Genomic DNA, 19,779 nt, shown 5'->3' with positions numbered 1-19,779 from the left:
TGGAGATATTATTTCCTTCCAGGTGCAGCCTTTTAATCACCTGCCCTCATTGCCTCCACTTCTCACCCAAACTTATTGAGTCTTTTACCAAATGATCTCCTAGTGGATGGGAATTACTCTAGTTTCCAATGTGCCTAATGCTCTTTCAGGGATTAGCAAGACTATCACACTTTCTTTTCTTGATACTTTGCGGGTAGTGTGAGATTCCAAGTTGAACTTGAAGTTATTTTGTTGTTCTGATCCTTTACTTGTGGCCTTTGAAGTGGCTACCATGAGGACTTTCAGACAGGTAATCAGTTGATTCCAATCAATACTAGATATTGCAGTAACACATTTACGACTTTAAATTAATAGGTTATCTTTTCTCTTTCTAAACATGTCTGGATCTTCTTCTGACTATAAATGTATATGCTAGCCATTTTGAAAGATGTGCTTACCGCGCTGTTTCATTAAACTGCTGCGTTATCGGGTAATTGTTTAAACATAATGCCATAGCACTATCCAAAGGAAAGGTGAACTAATGGCATTTGCAAATGTCAGGGATTATCTTAACACTTTTATTATAGTTTATAAAAAGTAGGTTCAGGGCATTTCATGGCAATTATTTCCACAGAAATTGGTTATTTAAATGAATTGCTAATTATCTGGATATGACAGTGGTGAAAATGCTACTAATTAGTTGACAAAGGACAGCTTATTGTGGCCACCTACAGGTAGAAGATATAAAGAACTACAGATAAATGATGAGGCAAAGTCACTAAAAGAAATTCTAGGTTAGTTTCAAATTCTTAAAGCATGCCAGACACTTGGTATTCTATAGTGTAGCCATGCACATACTCATATGTTGCATTAGAGTACTGTCATCTGCCATATCCATCTTATTCATTTACTATGATAGGATATACTGGCTAGTCCTACTTGGCAAGTGCAACTCCATTTCAATTTTCAGATTTTCTTCAGCTTAGTCTTAGCTCCTTTTCTTATCTGTTTGTACACACACACACATAAATTTTAACTTCCACATCGTGGAGGAAATATTTTTATGGGTTTCACCAAAAAGTTTCCCTTAGAGATAACTCTCCCCTCTTTAATCAATCAATCAATCAATCGTATTTATTGAGCGCTTACTATGTGCAGTGCACTGTACTAAGCGCTTGGAAAGTACAATAATGATATACAGATGTCCCAGGTATTCATTGTCTGTGCTTACGGAGTCTTCCTCATATTTTTATATGCTCTTATTATGTATACCGCACTTGAATCGCATCTCCTTATTTTTCTATTCAAGCAAATGAATGTATTTTCACTATAATTTGTCATTTCATTGTCCACTCATGTATTTTCTTGAGCATTATGATAAAAAGCATTTGGGGAGAAAATAAGTGACTAAAAATAGTTAAGGCAGGGCTCTCAACCCCTGGGTGGAAGGGGCACATGCCTTTGTGTTTTTGGAGCTCCCCTGGGCTCCCAAGACCATTTTTCTTAATCTATTACCAGGACAGAGGTGGGCGTGACAGAAAATCATGAGAAGCTCCAGGTGCCTACATGTGTTTTGGGCAGGATAGGTTAGAAACACAATTTAAACCTCAGATGCTCCCTTCTGTCCTTCTTTCCCCCTCTCCCCGTAACCAAGGCTTCAACTGAGCCCCCTTTTTCCTCTCCTCCTCCCCATCCTCCCAACCCTACCTCCTTCCCCTCCCCACAGCATTTGTATATAATTGTACAGATTTATTACTCTATTTTACTTGTACATATTTACTATACTATTTATTTTGTTAATGATGTGCATATAGCTTTAATTCTATTTGTTCTGAGGATTTTGACACCTGTCTACATGTTTTGTTTTGTTCTCTGTCTCCCCCTTCTAGACTGTGAGCCCATTGTTCTGTAGGGACCATCTCTATATGTTGCCAACTTGTACTTCCCAAGCGCTTAGTACAGTGCTCTGCACACAGTAAGCGCTCAATAAATATGATTGAATGAATGAATGAACTGCCCTGGACCCCTCCAGGGCTTTACTCTGCCCCTAAATAACATGTAAAATTCAGACTTCAATATCTACAGGTGAAATAAAATCATCCTCTTAGATAGTCTTATGGGTTCCTTTGGGTAAAATCTTCATGTGCAAATTAATTACAATACCATCTTCAATCTCCATTCCAGGCACCAAATGTTAGCTACCTTGAAATCGTTTCAATTCACTTCTTTAGGGAGAGAATAAACTTGTATTGTTTGACTCTGGTCTACTTAGATTCTGGCCCCTTATTCATTTAAATCTTAGAAGTTGCACAATGGATGCCATTTGCTTTTCTCCGATAATGTTAAATCAACTGAAGAGCAGATATAAATTCAAGCATTTAATTTCTAATGAATTTATTATCCATTTAATGCATTGCTTTATAATTAATGTAAGAAAATTAAGAGTACATTTTCCTTTGGTATACACAGTGAAGACAAGTGAGGATTATAAAACAATTTCTGTTTTATTGCCAACTATAGCTATTAACAGGAGTTTATTGTGAGCTTAGTTCTAACAATTAATTGTATAACAGTAGCTGTCCTAGGAGTCAAATGATGTGGCCAAAATAAACAGACTTAAACCTCAATTATTCAAACTCCAGTTATCTAAAATTGGCTTACATCCCACATTAACTCTCTTGCCCATTAAAACTCTTCTTTTTTTCCAAACATTTGGTCACACTCTGCATATATTACTGCTCTGTATTTTATTTTTCTTTAAAAAATTCCAAGTGCACCTTGGTACCCATTTCCATGGGAAAAGAAAATAGAGCTTATTTTCATAAGCAGGATCTGGGAGAGTCATGATACACACAAAATAAATTGAGTTTGGTAAACGAGGTTGAGAATAAAAAAATGTTACCCTTCTGCTTGAGCCAAGGGAACATTTCAAATGAAAGGAGTTGGAAGAGTAGGAATGGGATCAGCATGATGATAATTATAACAATAATAATAATCATCATCATAGTATTCATTAAGTGCTTACTATTTTCCAAGCCTCCCCTTATAGACTGTGGACAGGGATTGTCTCTCTTTATTGCTGAATTGTACTTGCCAAGCCCGTAGTACAGTGCTCGGCACACAGTAAATGCTCAGTAAATCCGATTGAATGAATAAAGTCATCATCATCATCATCATCATCATCAATTGTATTTATTGAGCGCTTACTGTGTGCAGAGCACTGTACTAAGTGCTTGGGAAGTACAAATTGACAACATATAGAGACAGTCCCTACCCAACAGTGGGCTCACAGTCTAAAAGGGGGAGACAAAACCAAACATACTAACAAAATAAAATAAATAGAATAGATATGTACAAGTAAAATAAATAAATAAATAAATAGAGTAATAAATATGTACAAACATATATACATATATACAGGTGCTGTGGGGAAGGGAAGGAGGTAAGATGGGGGGATGGAGAGGGGGATGTCATGAAAGAGTCATGTCATGACATGGGGAGTCATGTACCAAGCAAACACTGAGGTAGATTTGAGATCAGATCCTGTGAATCCCAAGTGGTATGGGGATTTACAGCCTGCATTAGTATCAAAAATCATTTAATGTGGACTAGAAAATCAAGGAAAATGAAGAAAACCAATACTCTGAATATTTTACTAGAAAAGCAAGCAAAATAATGTCTGCGATTTAAAATGGCATTTGCCCTGGTAACGTAAGGTAAAAATGGTTTGGTTATTGGGGACTCCAGCTAAAGTGTGGAGGTTTCTTATGCATTAATATCGTCTGTCTCCCCCTTCTAGACTGTGAGCCTGTTGTTGGGTAGGGACGGTCTCTAGATATTGCCGACTTGTACTTCCCAAGCGCTTAGAACAGCACTGTGCACACAGTAAGCGCTCAATGAATACGATTGAATGAACAAATTAATATTGAGACTGGGGAGTGTTCAGGGAGCAGGGGGTAAAGGAGGTAGACACTCTGATTCAGGAAGCAAGTGGGAGGAGGAGTGGGTTTTCCTCTTCTATTTCCACCACAGTTTCCAGGGCTTCTGTGGTCAGGGATCACATTTATCAACTTGGTTGTACTTTCATAACAATAATTATCATGATTAATAATTATTGTTATGGTATTTGTTAAATGATTACTATGCGCCAGACACTGTACTAAGCAGTGAGGTGGATACAAGCAAATCGGGTTGGACACAGGCCAACAGTCCCATGTGGGGCTCCCAGGCTCAATCTCCATCTTACAGATGAGGTAATTGAGGCACAGAGAAGTGAAGTGACTTGCCCAAGGTCACACAGCAAAGAAGTGGCAGAGCTGGGATTAGAACCCATGACCTTTGACTCTCATGTCTGTGCTCTATCCACTACACCATGCTACGTCTCTGTACTGTACTTCCCCAAGCGTTTAGTTCACTAATAATAATGATGGCATTTATTAAGTGCTTACCATGTGCAAAGCACTGATCTTAGCGCTGGAGAGGTAACAGGGTGATCAGGTTGTCCCACGGGTAGCTCACAGTCTTAATCCCCATTTACAGATGAGGTAACAGAGGCACAGAGAGGTTAAGTGACTTGCCCAAAATCACACAGCTGACAATTGGCAGAGCCAGGATTTGAACCTCTGACTCCAAAGCCCGTGCTCTTTCCACTGAGCCATGCTGCTTCTCGATGCTGTACACATAGTAAATACTCAATAAATACCATTGTTTGCCTGATTTTGAGCTTCTGGCTACCTTCCCATGATCCCTTTTCTCTCTCTCTCGGTGTTCATTTTAAGTAGCATAATCCAGGGCTTGAAAAATCACTAAAATGTAGTATCACATCAAAAGTGATAAAATTATACCTCAGTGATGGGTGAACATGGATTGTGATTGGGTTAAAATTTATAACAACACTCTTTTTGAGTCATTTAAGAAGTGATTGATTGAAGCAGGTCTAGCAATAGCTAAAGCAACATGGCCTTGTGGAAAGAGTATGAGCCTTGGAATCAGAGGACTTGGGTTCTAATCCCTGCTCTGCCAAGTCACTTAATTTGTCTGTGCCTCAGTTTCCTCAACTTTAAAAAGGGGATTAAGTATCTATCCTCCCTCCTCCTTGGACTTTGAGCCTCTAGTAGAAACAGGGCCTGTGTCTAACCTGATAAAATTGCACCCTCCCCAGGGCTTAGGACAGTGTGTAGCAGAGAATACAATTCTTAACAAATGCAATAATAGTAATAGGGAAGAAAGAGAAAAACAGGAAGACTGTAAGGTCCTTGTGGGCAGTGAGCGTGCTTACCAACTGTGTTATACTGTATTCTCCCAAGTGCTTAGTACAATGCTCTGTACATAGTAAGCACACTCAATAAATGCAATTGATGATCGATTAATAGGAAAAAAAAAGAGAAGAAATGGCAGGACATATAAAACAGATCTATTCTGTTGCAGCCTCACAAATGCTAAATTCAATAAGCATTCAGTGAATTATTGCCTTCACCCTGCTGTGCTGTGCTATCTCCTTCTCCCCCTCTTCTCTCTCCTTCCTGAGAGGGGACTGTCTCCATGAAGGAAGTCCTTCCCCTTGCTGTTCTGTCTCATATTTACCTTTCTCCTCTTCCTCGCCCAGCATGTGAAGAGTGATCTCTTTACAGTTATGCACTTCCAAAAATAATATTTTCTTTCCTCCTAAATAATTGAAGTGGAGTAATTATGTGGTGGGGCCAACTATGTTAACAAATATGACAGAGGTTCATATGGAAATGTCACTTTATTTTTGCTCAGCCCCATTTTATATCCACAGTCAGTATTTTATCTTTCTTCCTTAGCCCCTTGTACTGAGATAATTCCAAACCCTGCAGTTTCGACAGATTTATTTTTATATCTTCACTTCCTTTCCATAAACCCATAAAAAGTATTAATAAGCCTAAGAACAGGTAGAATCCACATCATATTTAATCAGTGCAGTTCTAATAAATCTGACAATATAGGGTGTAAAATGGAAATAAAATAGATTGTACTATTGCACAGCAACAATATGATCAATTATTTCACTTTCTGTACCAACTTTTTCACAAAGAATGTACTACCTGTTCATTTTTAAAAGCATCTTTAATGGTCTACAAGGTTTCCTTTTCATTAAAGAAACAGAAACACTTTAAGGAAAAGAAGAAAATCATTTAACAGAAAGTCTTATAGCCTCCAAGAACATCCTCAAATGCCACTTAAAGGATGCCGGTGTTTTAAACACCTGTATAATGCTGTTGCCCTTTAAATGTAATCAGGTAAATTTTCAAAGCTGTGTTCTGGGATTTTGCCATTTGATGTCCATTAATATCAATTGGAGATGTGTTCCCAAATCCCTATGTACCACTTTGAAATTTCACCCCGTAGTGTTAATGATAGTCTTCTAACAGTGCAGTTAGAAATAAATTATTAAACTCCTTAGCTCATATTTCCCTTTCTCTCTTGGGCCAGCTAAGTAAGAAAAAGAATCCCGATACTCCTTTGTTATTTCAGAGTACTGGATGTCTTAAGGAGCCATCCCTTTATAGACATTGGGTATGTCAGTGATAATAAAAAGGGTTAGCTAAATAAATGTCTGCCGAAAGACTTAAATGGGGAATGTATTTTTTTAATGAGCTTTCCTTTTAAACACTGTTTTAATCCTAGCTTTTTTTTTGTCCTTTGTTTTTTCTCTAACTTGTTCTAGGATTATTGTAGCAATAGAATCATCAATTGTTCCTGATGTATAGAATAGATTGGTGATTCCTCTGCAGGGGTGACATACCAAGGAATAATTAAGTTCTTAGCAAACTTTTTTTTCTGGAAATCTCCAATTTGGGAGGTAGAAACTAATTTATCCCAATACGAGCCCTGTTAATGCCTCAGGTTTCAAGTATCCTGAGTGTGGATGCTTTTAGGGAGCTGACCTCACTCAAGAGAGACCAACAGTATGGTGGTTGGTCAGAATTCACTAGTAAAACACTGTTAATCCAAACACATACAGAAAGGTATGAGTAATTTCTAAAATTGCAAGGCATCTACATTGCTTAAAAAAATCCTCAAATTGTTCATATTTGCCAACAAGCAGCATTGAAGAAGGGATTGCCTCATGCCTGCCTACCTCATGCTTGCAAGTTGGGTGACTGATTGCAAGATGTCACCCAAGTTCCGAGAACTGGCTGCTGACCCTCTCAAGTTGCATTACATGGTCTTATTCACAACTTCTACTATTAGTTCTTGCATCACCTACTGATCAGAGCATGTTTTCATTTTTTAGAAAATGGATGGGACAGGCAGGGCTTCTGGGGAATGGCTCTCTAGTATCAATCAATTGTATTTATTGAGTGCTTTGCAGAACACTGTACTAAGCCCTTGGGAGAATACGATATAGCAGAAGTGGTAGACACATTCCTTGTCAGCCATGCTGCTTACTGCCTTCACGACACTGCTAAAATCCACCCTTTTCTCTACATCCAAACTGCTACCCTGCTGATCCAGTGCTCGGCTCCTAGTAAGCTCTTAATATTTATTACTCTATTTATTTTATTTGTACAAATTTATTCTATTCATTTTATTTTGTTAATATGTTTTGTTTTGTTTTCTGTCTCCCCCTTCTAGACTGTGAGCCCACTGTTGGGTAGGGACCGTCTCTGTTGCCAATTTGTACTTCCCAAGCGCTTAATACAGTGTTCTGCACACAGTAAGCGCTCAATAAATATGATTGAATGAATTATCAGATCCTCAAGACCTCCCGGCCCCAGTCTCTCCCGATACCAGTCCTTACTTCATTCTGCTCCATGGATCATTTATCAAGAAAAACGTTCAGTCCATTTCTCCCCACTCGTCAAGAACCTCCAATGGCTGCCCATCCACCTCTGCATCAAACAGAAACTCATTACTGTCAGCTCTAAAGCAGTCAATCATCTTGCCCCATCCTACCTCACTTCTCTGATGCCCTATTACAGCCCTGCCCACAAACTCCACTCCTCTAATGCCAGCTTACTGTTCCCTGATCACGTCTCTCTCACTGCCAACCCGTTTCCTACATCCTCCCCCTAGCCTGGAACTCTCTCCGCCACTGTATTCTCCAGACCACTACTCCCTCCACCTTCCAAACATTATTAAGGTCACATCTCCTCCAAGAGGCCTTTCCCGATTAAGCTCTCTTTTCCCCAGCTTGTCCTCCCTTCTGTGATATTTATGAACTTGGGTCCATCCTCTTTGGACAGTTGATATTCGACCCAACTCATCATTCATGTACATGTAATGAAATTATCCATTATATGTTATTTGTTCATTTACATTCATGTCTGCCTACCCCTCTAAACTGTAAGCTCATTATGGGCAGAAACATGTCCACTAATTCTGTTTTATTGTACTCTCCTAAGCACCTAGTATGGGGCTCAGGACATAGTAAGTGTGCAATAAATACTGTTGGTTGGTTGATTGAGTACGGCCTTGGTCATGTTTCTGTAACGCTGTTTTGTATAAATCTAGTTCTCCAATAGGTGCTCACTCCACTCTGCATTGAGCAGAAGTTCATTCATTTATTCATTTAATTGCATTTATTCATTCAGTCAGTCATATTTGTTGAGTGCTTACTGTATTTATTGAGCGCTTATTGTGTACAGAGCACTATACTAAGCAAGAAGCAGTATGGTATAGTGGCTAGAGCTTGGGCCCGGGAGTCAAAAGGTCATGGGTTCTAATCTTGGCTCCACCACTTGTCTGCTGTGTGACCTTGGGCAAGTCACTTCACTTCTCTAGGCCTCAGTCACCTCTCCTGTAAAAAATGGGGATTAAGAGTGTGAGCCCAATTAGGGAGAGGGACTGTATCCAACCTGATCAATTTGTGTCTACCGCAGCACTTAGAACAGTGCTTGGCACATTGTAAGCACTTAAGTACCATAATTATTATTAATTATCATTACTAAGTGCTTGGGAGAGTACAATACAACAATGAAAAGACACATTCCCTGTCCACAACTAGCTCACAGTCTAGAGGGGGGAGACAGATATCAGTGTAAAAAAACAAATTGCAGCGTAGTGGATAGAGCATGGGCCTGTAAATCAGAAGCTCGGGGGTTCTAATTCCATCTCTGCCCCATGTCTGCTGTGTGACCTTGGCCAGGTCACTTCACTTCTTTGTGCCTCAGTGACCTCATCTGTAAAATGGGGAATGAGACTGTGAGTCCCATGTGGGACAGGGACTGTGTCCAACCCAATTTGCTTGTATGCACCCCAGTGTTTAGTAGAGTGCCTGGCACATAGTAAATGTTTAACAGATACCAAAATCATTATTATTATTATTATTATTATTAGATATTTACATAACTGCTTTGGGGCTGGGAGGGGGGAAGAACAAAGTGAGCAAGTCAGGGTGATGCAGACGAGATGATAAAGTTGATGCAGGGAAAAGCAGGATGGCTTAATGGGAAGTGCACAGGCTTGGGAGTCAGAGATCATGGGTTCTAATCCAGTCTCTGCCACTTGTCAGCTGTGTGAGGCACTTAACTTCTCTGTGCCTCAGTTATCTCATCTGTGAAATGGGGATTAAGATTGTGAACCCCACGTGGGACAACTTGATTACCTTGTGTCTACCCCAGTGCTTAGAACAGTGCTTGGCACATAGCAAGCACTTGACAAATACTATTATTATTCTTATTGTTATTAATCTGGGAAGGCCTCTTCGAGGATATGTGGCTACTATAAGGCTTTGAAGTGGGGAGCAGGGGAGTAACTGTCTGATTTGAGGAGGGGAAGGCATTTCAGGCCAGAGGTAGGAGGAGGGTGAGGTGTCAGGGAGCTTCTAGACTGTGAGCCCATTTTTGGGTAGGGACTGTTTCTATATGTTGCCCACTTGTACTTCTCAAGCGCTTAGTACAGTGCTCTGCACACAGAAAGTGCTCAATAAATATGATTGAATGAATGAATAGGCAAGGTCGAGGCACAGTGAGAAGGTTAGCATTAGAGGAGCGAAGTTTGCAGACTGGGTTGTAGCAGGTGAGTAGTGAGGTGAGGTAGGAGGGGGTGAGGTGGCGGAATGCTTTAAAGCCAATGGTGAGGAGTTTTTGTTTGACAGGACAGTAGATGAGCCACCACTGGAGTTCCTGACCATTGGCTATAAAAGCACTCCATAAACTCTCTTGGAACTTGGAGAACCAGCTGTAATGAGGGAACAATGATGGTTAGTAACATTAGATAGGATAATAAATAATAATAATAATAATAATGGTATTTATTAAGCGCTTACTATGTGCAAAGCACTGTTCTAAACGCTGGGGAGGTTACAAGGTGATCAGGTTGTCCCACGGGGGGCTCACAGTCTTAATCCCCATTTTACAGATGAGGGAACTGAGGCACAGAGAACTTAAGTGACTTGCCCACAGTCACACTGCTGACAAGTGGCGAAGCCGGGATTTGAACCCATGACCTCTGACTCCCAAGCCCGGGCTCTTTCCATTGAGCCACGCTGCTTCTCCCCTAAATATTTAGGATGTCCCCTAAATATTTAAGGTGGATAATGTCAGTGTCCCCTGATGAGTTTAAGCTTCCTGCTGGCACTCTACTAGCTTTATTCTATTATTGTACTTTCCCCAGTGCTTTGCATACAGTAAGCGCTAAGTAAATTCCATTGACTCACTGAAGGAGAGCAGTCACTAGGCAATTTTTCTGCAAGCACTTGGCTGTCACTTTCAGAGCCATGCTACATTGCTGTGTGTTTAATCCAGGAATGTATAAAGTTTAACATCCGCAAGTGTAAATGCAAAATTAGTTTCAGCAAATGCAGTGTCCTGGTTTTCTCTGAACAAATGTGTTTTCTAATGGGGATTCCCTCGACTGTAAGCTCACTGTGGACAGAGAATCTGTCTGTTATATTGTTCTGTTATACTTTCCCAAAAATTTAGTACAGTGCCCAGCACACAGTAAGCACTAAATGAATAGTGGAATGAACATGGTCTAGGGAGTCAGTCTGCCACTTGTCTGCTGTGTGACCTTGGGCAAGTCACTTAACTTCTCTGTGCCTCAGTTACCATATCTGTAAAATGGAGATTAAGACTGTGAGCCCCATGTGGGACAACCTAATTCCTTTACAACTACCCCAGGGCTCAGAACAGTCCTTGGCACATAGTAAGTGCTTAACAATTACAATAATAACAATAATAATAATAATGATAAATACTATTGATTACTTGATTGACCCACCTGTAGCCCTTTGTTAGAGAATAATAATAACAATAATGATGGCATTTGTTAAGCACTTACTATGTGCAAAGCACTGTTCTAAGAGCTGGGAGGATACAAATTGATCAGGTTGTCCCACACATGGGGCTTACAGTCTTAATCCCCTTTTTACAGATGAGGTAACTGAAGCACAGAGAAGTTAAGTGACTTGCCCAAAGTCACACAGCTGACCAGTGGCGGAGCCAGGATTAGGACCCATGACCTCTGACTCCCAAGCCCGTGGTCTTTCCACTGAGCCCCGCTGCTTCACAAAGAGAGAAAACCCTCACTCTCCATCCAATAAACAGGCAGTGGAAGAAGACTGCCAAGTATTCTTTACCAGATTCATCTTCTGGAGGGGTTTTCTTAGCCACCCCTGCAGATCTTACCTTTGAGGCAGGTAAAATGCAAATAAGGCAATAGGATGCAGGAGACTGATGAAAAAAACTTCTTAAACAGTGAAAGGAGCCAGGAAGAGACATAGGGTTTTTAGACTGTGAGCCCACTGTTGGGTAGGGACTGTCTCTATATGTTGCCAATTTGTACTTCCCAAGCACTTAGTACAGTGCTCTGCACATAGTAAGCGCTCAATAAATATGATTGATGATGATGATAGGGTGCAACCAAAGCCAAACTGCCTTAGAGCTCGTTGAAAAGTTTAAAGGAAAACAGGGAGCTTAGGTAAGGCCGTCACTCTGCAGTAGCCCTGCATTAAAAGGAGGGTCAACATAGGAGAGCCAGTCAATCATATTTATTGAAGGCTTACTGTGTGCAGAGCACTGTACTAAGCCCTTGGGAGAGTGCAATACAACAATAAGCAGACACATTCCCCCCTTCCCATAATGAGCTTACAGTCTAGTGGGAGACACACCAGATAAGGCCACGGTAAGGGGTCAGATATCAAAAAATAAACGTTAAACACAGTATAGAACAAGTAAGTTCATCACCACCTTACTTGTTTGCACACTCTCTATATTCACAGCAGCTGCCTTATACTTTGTGGAAACATAACAGAGCTCATGTCTATTTATGTACTGTATGTAATTGTTTTCTTTTTCTAAATCTGCTGTTCCTTGTTCTTTTCTAAACAGATGCTTAAATGTTCCATCCAATTTTCTTCCCCATCACTATATATCAAACGCAATATGCAAGCGTTTCTATCTGCGGTTTCATGACTATTACACCCACTTGCATAACACTTCCACATGGAATAATAATAGCGACAACTTGCTTAAAAATAGATCCACATCCATTTACAAATTAACACGCTTTGGAACAGTGGAATGTTTATAGATCTATACGTTAAATATAGATAATGCCGATTGTATTTTGTCTAGCGCGGCACTGCCATCCCATGCTCAGGATAAATCCGATGCTCAGTGTTCTTTACCCTTGGATTAAAGATGTATTTTTTTTTTTGTAGGAACTGCAATCAGACCTATAGCCCTGAGAGCCGTATCAGCTATTGCTCGGTCTTTGCCTGGATTTCCTATTTTGGCTACTGGTGGAATTGACTCAGCTGAGAGCGGTCTCCAATTTCTTCATAGTGGTGCATCAGTGCTGCAGGTATTTGTTTAAAACTACAATTTCTATCTATATGGTAAGAACGCAGATCTGAGCTCTCATCCCACCTCTTCCATCCGTCTATCCAGCCTCCCTTCTGTGTCGACTGAACACTTGGTTGGGTCTGTACGCTTGAGTCTGAGGAGCAGCATGGCTTCTTAGAAAGATCAGAGTCAGAGGACCTGGGTGCTAATTCTAGTTCCACAATGTGCCTGCAGTGTGACCTCGGAAAAGTCGCTTCAATTATCTTTGCCTCCGTTACCTCATCTGTAAAATGGGGATTCAATCCCTGTTCTCCCTCCTACTTAGATTGGGAGCCTTGTGTGGGACTTAGTTGAATCTTCCACAGTGTTGGGAATAATGCTTGACACATAGTAAGTGCTTAACAAATACCACATTTATTATTATTACTACTCTTCAAGGACTTTGATTCTTTCATACATCATACATCACCCTTGAGGACTTTGATACTCTCACTCCACCCCAATGGAAGCAGCGGGCTCAGTGGAAAGAGAACGGGCTTTGGAGTCAGAGATCATGGGTTCAAATCCCAGCTCTGCCACTTGTCAGCTGTGTGAGTTTGGGCAAGTCACTTAACTTCTCTGTGCCTCAGTTCCCTCATCTGTAAAATGGGGATTAAGACTGTGAGCCCCCCGTAGGACAACCTGATCACCTTGTAACCTCCCCAGCACTTAGAACAGTGCTTTGCACATAGTAAGCGCTTAATAAATGCCATCATTATTATTATTATTATTTAGGCACACCCTTAGACTCTGCTATTTCCTCTCGCTTTATTTTAATATCTGTGTTTCCCTCTCAACTGTAAGCTCCATGACTGCAAGCTGGCATCTGTAACCCCAGAACTGGGGAGGTAGGAAGGCTCTGTCCTGAAAGAGAACATGGCCATGCTCCCCAGAGTTCTGACTTCCTTTGCACCTTCAGATACTTGCCCTAAAGCCATCCAGAAGGGGAAACCTCCAGAGCAGGGGTGAAAACCCTTGTCTTCTTAGCCCTAAAATCGCTTTTATGGTATTTATTCAGCACCTACTGTGTGTCAAACACTGTTCTAAGCGTTGGGGTAGGTACAAGTTAATTAGGTCGGACACAGTCCCTGCCCACATGGGGCTCAAAGCCTAAGAAGGAGGGAAAACAGGTATTGAATCCCCGTTTTACAGTTGAGGAAACTGAAGCGCAGAGAAGTCAAGTGACTTACCCAAGATCACACAGCGGAGAGGTGGCAGAGCCAGGATTGGAACCCAGGTCTGTGGACTCCCAGGCCTGTGCTGTTTCCACTGGGCCATGCTGAGTGGCAAGAGCCTGGGCTTGGGAGTCAGAGGTCATGGGTTCTAATCCCAGCACTGCCACATGTCTGCTGTGTGACCTTGGGCAAGTCACTTAACTTCTCTGAGCCTCAGTTCCCTCATCTGTAAAATGGGGATTAAGACTGTGAGCCCCACGTGGGGCAACCTGATCACCTTGTATCCCCCCAGCGCTTAGACCAGTGCTTTGCACATAGTAAGCACTTAACAAATGCCATTATTATTATTATTATTATTATTATTATTATTATTATTATTATTATTATTCACATGTTCCTTTGGCCAGATCACCCTGAATCCCAAAGAAAATATTGCCCTATAAAATCAAAATAAAACTTAAAAAAAAAAAAAGGTTTTCCAGGCTTTGTGGGATGAATAATTAAAGCATTGCTGTATTTTTTTCCAAAAACAAAATGTTTTTTTCCTTTTCACATTGCTTGTAGGTATTATTGCCTGGGTCAATTATGTTAACCAACCCATCCCTTGTTCTTGGTAGGAACTGCATTTGCAAAACACCTTGAAGCCCCCTTCTTATTTAACCTCACAATAAAACTCCTGTGGGATAATGAGCTGCTGTTATTGTAATCCTACAATACAGATAAGACAATTGAAATCCAGCATGGTTAAGAGATTTGGTGACCATTACATAGTGAATCAATTTGAGATGTGATAAGAACTCACATCTTCTTGTTCTCAACACGTTTTACCTCTGAACTATACGTTTATTCTCAACCCGTTATGTGATAGAAAATGGATAGAAACCCAAGCCTGAGGGCCGTCTAGACTGTAAGCTCCTTATGGGCAGGGTTACCACCTCTGGTGTATTGTGTGCTCCCAAGCACATAGTACAGTGCTTTGAATACAGTAAATACTTAAAATAAATAACAGTGATTGATCAATTCACAGAATCATTTTTTTCATGGTATTTGTTAAGGGCTTACTGTGTGTCAAGTGCTGTTCTAAGCACTGAGGTGGATACATGTTAATCATCATCAATTGTATTTATTGAGCACTTACTGTGTGCAGAGCACTGTACTAAGCGCTTGGGAAGTACAAGTTGGCAACATATAGAGACGGTCCCTACCCAACAGTGGGCTCACAGTCTAAAAGTTAATCAGAGAATCAGTTAATCAGAGCAGTAGCGTGGCATGGTGGCAAGAGCACGGGCTTGGGAGTTAGAGGACGTGGGTTCTGATTCCGCTTCCACCACTCATCTGCTTTGTGATCTTGGGCAAGCCACTTAACTTCTCTGTACCTCAGTTACCTCATCTGTAAAATGGGGATTAAGACTGTGAGCCCCACATGGGACAACCTGATTGCCTTGTATCTACCCCAGTGCTTAGAACAGTGCTTGGCACATAGTAAGCGCTTAAATACCATAATTATTATGATTAACCAGGGTGGACACAGTGTCTGTCCCACATGGGACTCACAGTCTAAATAGGAAGGAAAACATCTATTTCATCCCCACTTTACAGTTGAGGAAACTGAGGCTCAGAGAAGTTAAGTGACTTCTTCAAGGTTACACAACGAGCAATTGGCAGAAAGGAATTAGAAATCAGGTCCCCTACTACCAGGCCCATGCTGTTTCCTCTAGACCATAGTTTGTTATTTGTTATTTGTTATTTATTTGTTATTCAACAGTACATCAGCTGCCCACTCTCTTACCACAAACCCTCAGCTTGCTCTATTAAGATTATGCAAGCTAACCTTCTAAATAAGCCACTGTCACAAGAATCACACCTTGAACCAATTGCTCCCAACTTTCCCCCGCATCAGTCGATCATTAGTACTTATTGCAAGCCTACTGTGTGCCGAGCACTGTACTAAGTGCTTAAGAAAGTAAAATAAAGTTAGGCAACACAATTGTTGCCCTGAAGGAGCTTATTGTCCATTAGGGAACTCAGACACAAAATAATTTGCAGAAAGGAGAAGAAAAAAGAAAAATGGATATATACTTGTTGCAGTGTTTAGTATGTAAGTTGATATATACTTAAGGGCTATGGGAAGGTATGAGTACCTGGTTGGAGCAGAAACAGTAGGGTGGCTACTTGCTTGCTGTGTGATCTTGAGCAAGTCATTTAATTGCTCTGTGCCTCAGTTTCCTCCTCTGTAAAATAATAATAATGAGAGCATTAATTAAGTGCTTACTATGTGCAAAGCACTGTTCTAAGCGCTGGGGAGGTTACAAGGTGATGAGATTGTCCCACGGGGGGGCTCACAGTCTTAATCCCCATTTTACAGATGAGGGAACTGAGGCCCAGAGAAGTTAAGTGACTTGCCCAAAGTCACACAGCTGCCAAGTGGCAGAGCCGGGATTTGAACCCATGATGTCTGACTCCAAAGCCCGTGCTCTTTCCACTGAGCCACACTTCTTAAGGTTAAATTGCCTGTTCTCCCTCCCCCTTGGACTGTGAGCCCCATATTGGACAAGAACTGGGTCAGACCTGATAATCATATATCTACCCAATGCTTAGTCCGGTGCTTGGCAGATAAAAAGTGCTGAACAAATTTAATAATAATGATGATAACAGTAATCACAATAATTTTCCCCTTGATGTGGACGGGAATGAGCAACCATTTGAAGTGCTTGAGAAGTGGTGTGTTTTATGCAGAATCACACTGGAGAAAAATGATCTGGGTTGTAAAGTGAAGTATGCAATCGACAGAGGAGTTACTGGAATCAGGGAGGCTAGTGAGAAAGCTGTTACTGAAGACAATCTGGTATTTTTGACAAGTGTCTGAACCAGAGCAGTGACTTTTGGATGAAGAGGAAGGGGCGGACTAAATATGAAAGTTAAACGTGAGGGAAGATCTAAGGATAATGCTATGGTTCTGGTCTTCAAATACAGGAAGAATGATGATGATATCAACTATAATGGTAAGGTTAGCTGGAGGAGAGGATTTGGTTGAGAAAAGATATGGATTTCAGTGCTATGCATACTGGGCCTGAGATGGTCATTCATATAGGGATGTCAAGAAGTAAGAAGAAATGAGATTGTCAAGAAGAATGGCCAGGGTCAGTGTGGTAGATTTGAAAATCATCAGATAGAGATGCTAATTATTGAGTGTCAGCTTGTTATGGAAAGGGAACCTGTCTGCTAATTCTGTTATATTGTACTCTCCCAAGAGCTTAGTACAGTGCTCTGCACATAGTAAGCACTCAGTAAATGCCATTGATTGATTGAAAACCTAGGAGTGTAAATTCAGAAGATAAGGGGGCACATAGAGCTTTGGTCAACAGCCAAAGTTAGGGAATTAAAAGGGAAAAAAGAGCCAGTGAAAGAGATTGAGAAGGAGCAGACAGAGGGCAAACAAGAATAAACAAGACAGAAACGTATTAGTAAAATCAAGGTTAGATAGCATCTCTAGGAGAAGAAAGTTGTGAACCATAACAACAAAGTCATCTTTGAGGTCAAGGAGTATTAGGACAGAGTGAAGACCATTAGATTTTGCAGGGAGGCCATTGGTGACTTTGGAGAGTGGGTTCGAAGTATAATGAAGAGAATGGAAACCATATTGTAGGGAATCAAGAAGGGAGTTGGATAAAAGGAAGAGAGGGAAGTGGATGTACTAAGTATTTGTACGAGAATGGGAGACAGAAGATAGATGGATATTGTTAATAGCTGTAATAGTTGTTATATTGTTATGTGCTTACTATGTGTTAAGCACTGTACAAAGCACTGGAGAAAATGAAATATAACCAGGTCAGATGTTGTTCCTGTGCCACATCGGGCTCCCACTCTATGGTAGAGAAAGAGCAGGTACTGAATTCTCATTTTTCAGATGAGGAAACTGAAGCACAAAGAAGTTAAGTAACTTGCCCAAGGTCATGCAACAGGCAAGACAGACCCACTATTAGAACAGAGGTCCTAAGATTACCAGGCCTGTTGCTTTCCACTAGACCATGCTTCTGCAGGGAGGGAGTATCCAGTGGTGGACAGATAAAGTTTTTTTTAATATAGAGGAGACATGAGCTAGTTTGAAGCAGAGTGCAACTAGCCTTTAGAGAATAAGAGCTTGAAACTGTCAGTCAAGGAAGGAAGGAAGATGAGTTGAAGCATGTGTTTTCAGGTGGTGAGAGGGAATAGAATCAGAGGCTTGAGGGTAGAGGGGAATGGATTTTGAAAATAGGTAGAAGATAGCTCGAAAGATGGCTAGGCAGAATCAGAGAGAGTGGATGAAGGGGATGGTGGGGAGTTTAGGTACCTGTATGGTACTATCTTCCCCCAACTGTGCCAAACCATGTTTCTTTGACCTCAGGCAAGTCACGTAACTACTCTGTACCTCAGTTTCTTCATCTGAATAAAGGGGATTAATACTTGCTTTCCCTCCCACTTAGATTTAAGCTCCATGCAGGACAGGGAATGTGGCCAACCTGATTATCTTGTATCTACCCCAGGGTTTAATAGAGCACTTAACAGATTTTGTTAGTGTCATTATTCTTACTATTGTTATTGCTGTCGTTATTATTATTATTCCTTCAAATCTCTCCTGAAAGGTACCTTCAATCAAGCAATCGATTATCTGACTAAACTCCATCTTCCTTCTCAGGCCACACCATCAACTCATTCGATACTTGGTTGTTTATCTGTTTGCTTATTTTATCAGCTATTGGTTTATTTCATTGTTAATTTTTTATTTGTATCATTTCTATCTATTCTCTTACTACTTTTTAGCGATTGTATATGTGGCAATTTGTGTCTATTAGCGTTGCCTATCAGACTGTCAACTCCTCAAGTAGCTTCTTGTTTATATTCCCCATAACCAAGTGCAGTGTTCTGCACACAGTAAGTGTTCAGTAAACACTGTTGGTGATTTTGAGGATCATCAATCTGCTAATTGGTCAGGAGAAAGCACTTTCCAGATTTCCGTTATTTTCCAGAGTAAGAGAATGACTTCAAATACTAAAAGTGTGTGGCCCATCTTCAATCTCATACAATGATTTAAAAACTAAAACTAAAATAAAATGTATCCAGGAATTAAGTCTATATGTCCCTACTATGAGGTCAGTATTCTTGAATCGTAGAGATTTATGAAATTTTGGCTTTATTACAGAGGCTTTTTACCATGTTTGGGAGTAACACCAAAAAAGTATTTTGATATTTTTTTCTTAGGGCAAACTGCCAAATCTTCTTTCTTAAACTCATTATTAAGAGAGGCTTCATATTTTCATCAATCAGTACTATTTATCAGGTACTTCCTCTGGGCTGATTACAAGGTGCTTGGGAGAGTATGATAGAATTAGTAAACATAATTCCTGCCCTCAAAGAGTTTGCAATCTAGCAGGAAAGACAAACTAAAATCAATTCCAGGTAGGAGGAAATGAGCTAAGTATCATTAAAGGGATATGAATACTTAAGGACTTAGATGACACTGTGGGACTGAAGTGGTGGTTGAGGGAGATATTAAATGGGAAGATTAAAGATTAGATGAATTGGAAAAGAGTTCCAGGAGAAGATGTGATTTCAGAAGGATTTAGAAAATGGAGAGAGCAGTGACCCATCAGAAATGAAGGAGGCAGTTCCAGGTAGGAGGAGAGTCCTGAATGAGAGCCAGTTCATTCATTCATTCAATCATATTTATTGAGCACTTGCTGTGTGCAGAGCACTGTACTAAGCACAGTTGATGGTGGAGATGGTGGAGACAAGAAAGAGGGCACATAAGGAGAAAATAATGCGAGCTGGGTTGCTTAATAAGTAGGGAGTAGAAA

At 40.6% G+C, this 19,779-nt stretch overlaps 1 protein-coding gene across 1 annotated transcript in view; it reads left to right on the top strand.

The window, feature by feature from the left end:
* DPYD (dihydropyrimidine dehydrogenase) overlaps window positions 1–19,779 on the top strand; it is an 884,509-nt gene that overhangs the window by 703,988 nt on the left and 160,742 nt on the right. Inside the window, exon 19 of the mRNA XM_038745292.1 lies at window positions 12,608–12,750. Coding sequence (XP_038601220.1) covers window positions 12,608–12,750 — 143 coding nt within the window. The remainder of the gene's footprint in view (window positions 1–12,607; window positions 12,751–19,779) is intronic.

The sequence above is a fragment of the Tachyglossus aculeatus genome, chromosome 4 (assembly GCF_015852505.1).
Source record: "Tachyglossus aculeatus isolate mTacAcu1 chromosome 4, mTacAcu1.pri, whole genome shotgun sequence".
Lineage (NCBI taxonomy): Eukaryota > Metazoa > Chordata > Mammalia > Monotremata > Tachyglossidae > Tachyglossus > Tachyglossus aculeatus.
This window is presented reverse-complemented; position numbering and strand designations above follow the sequence as displayed.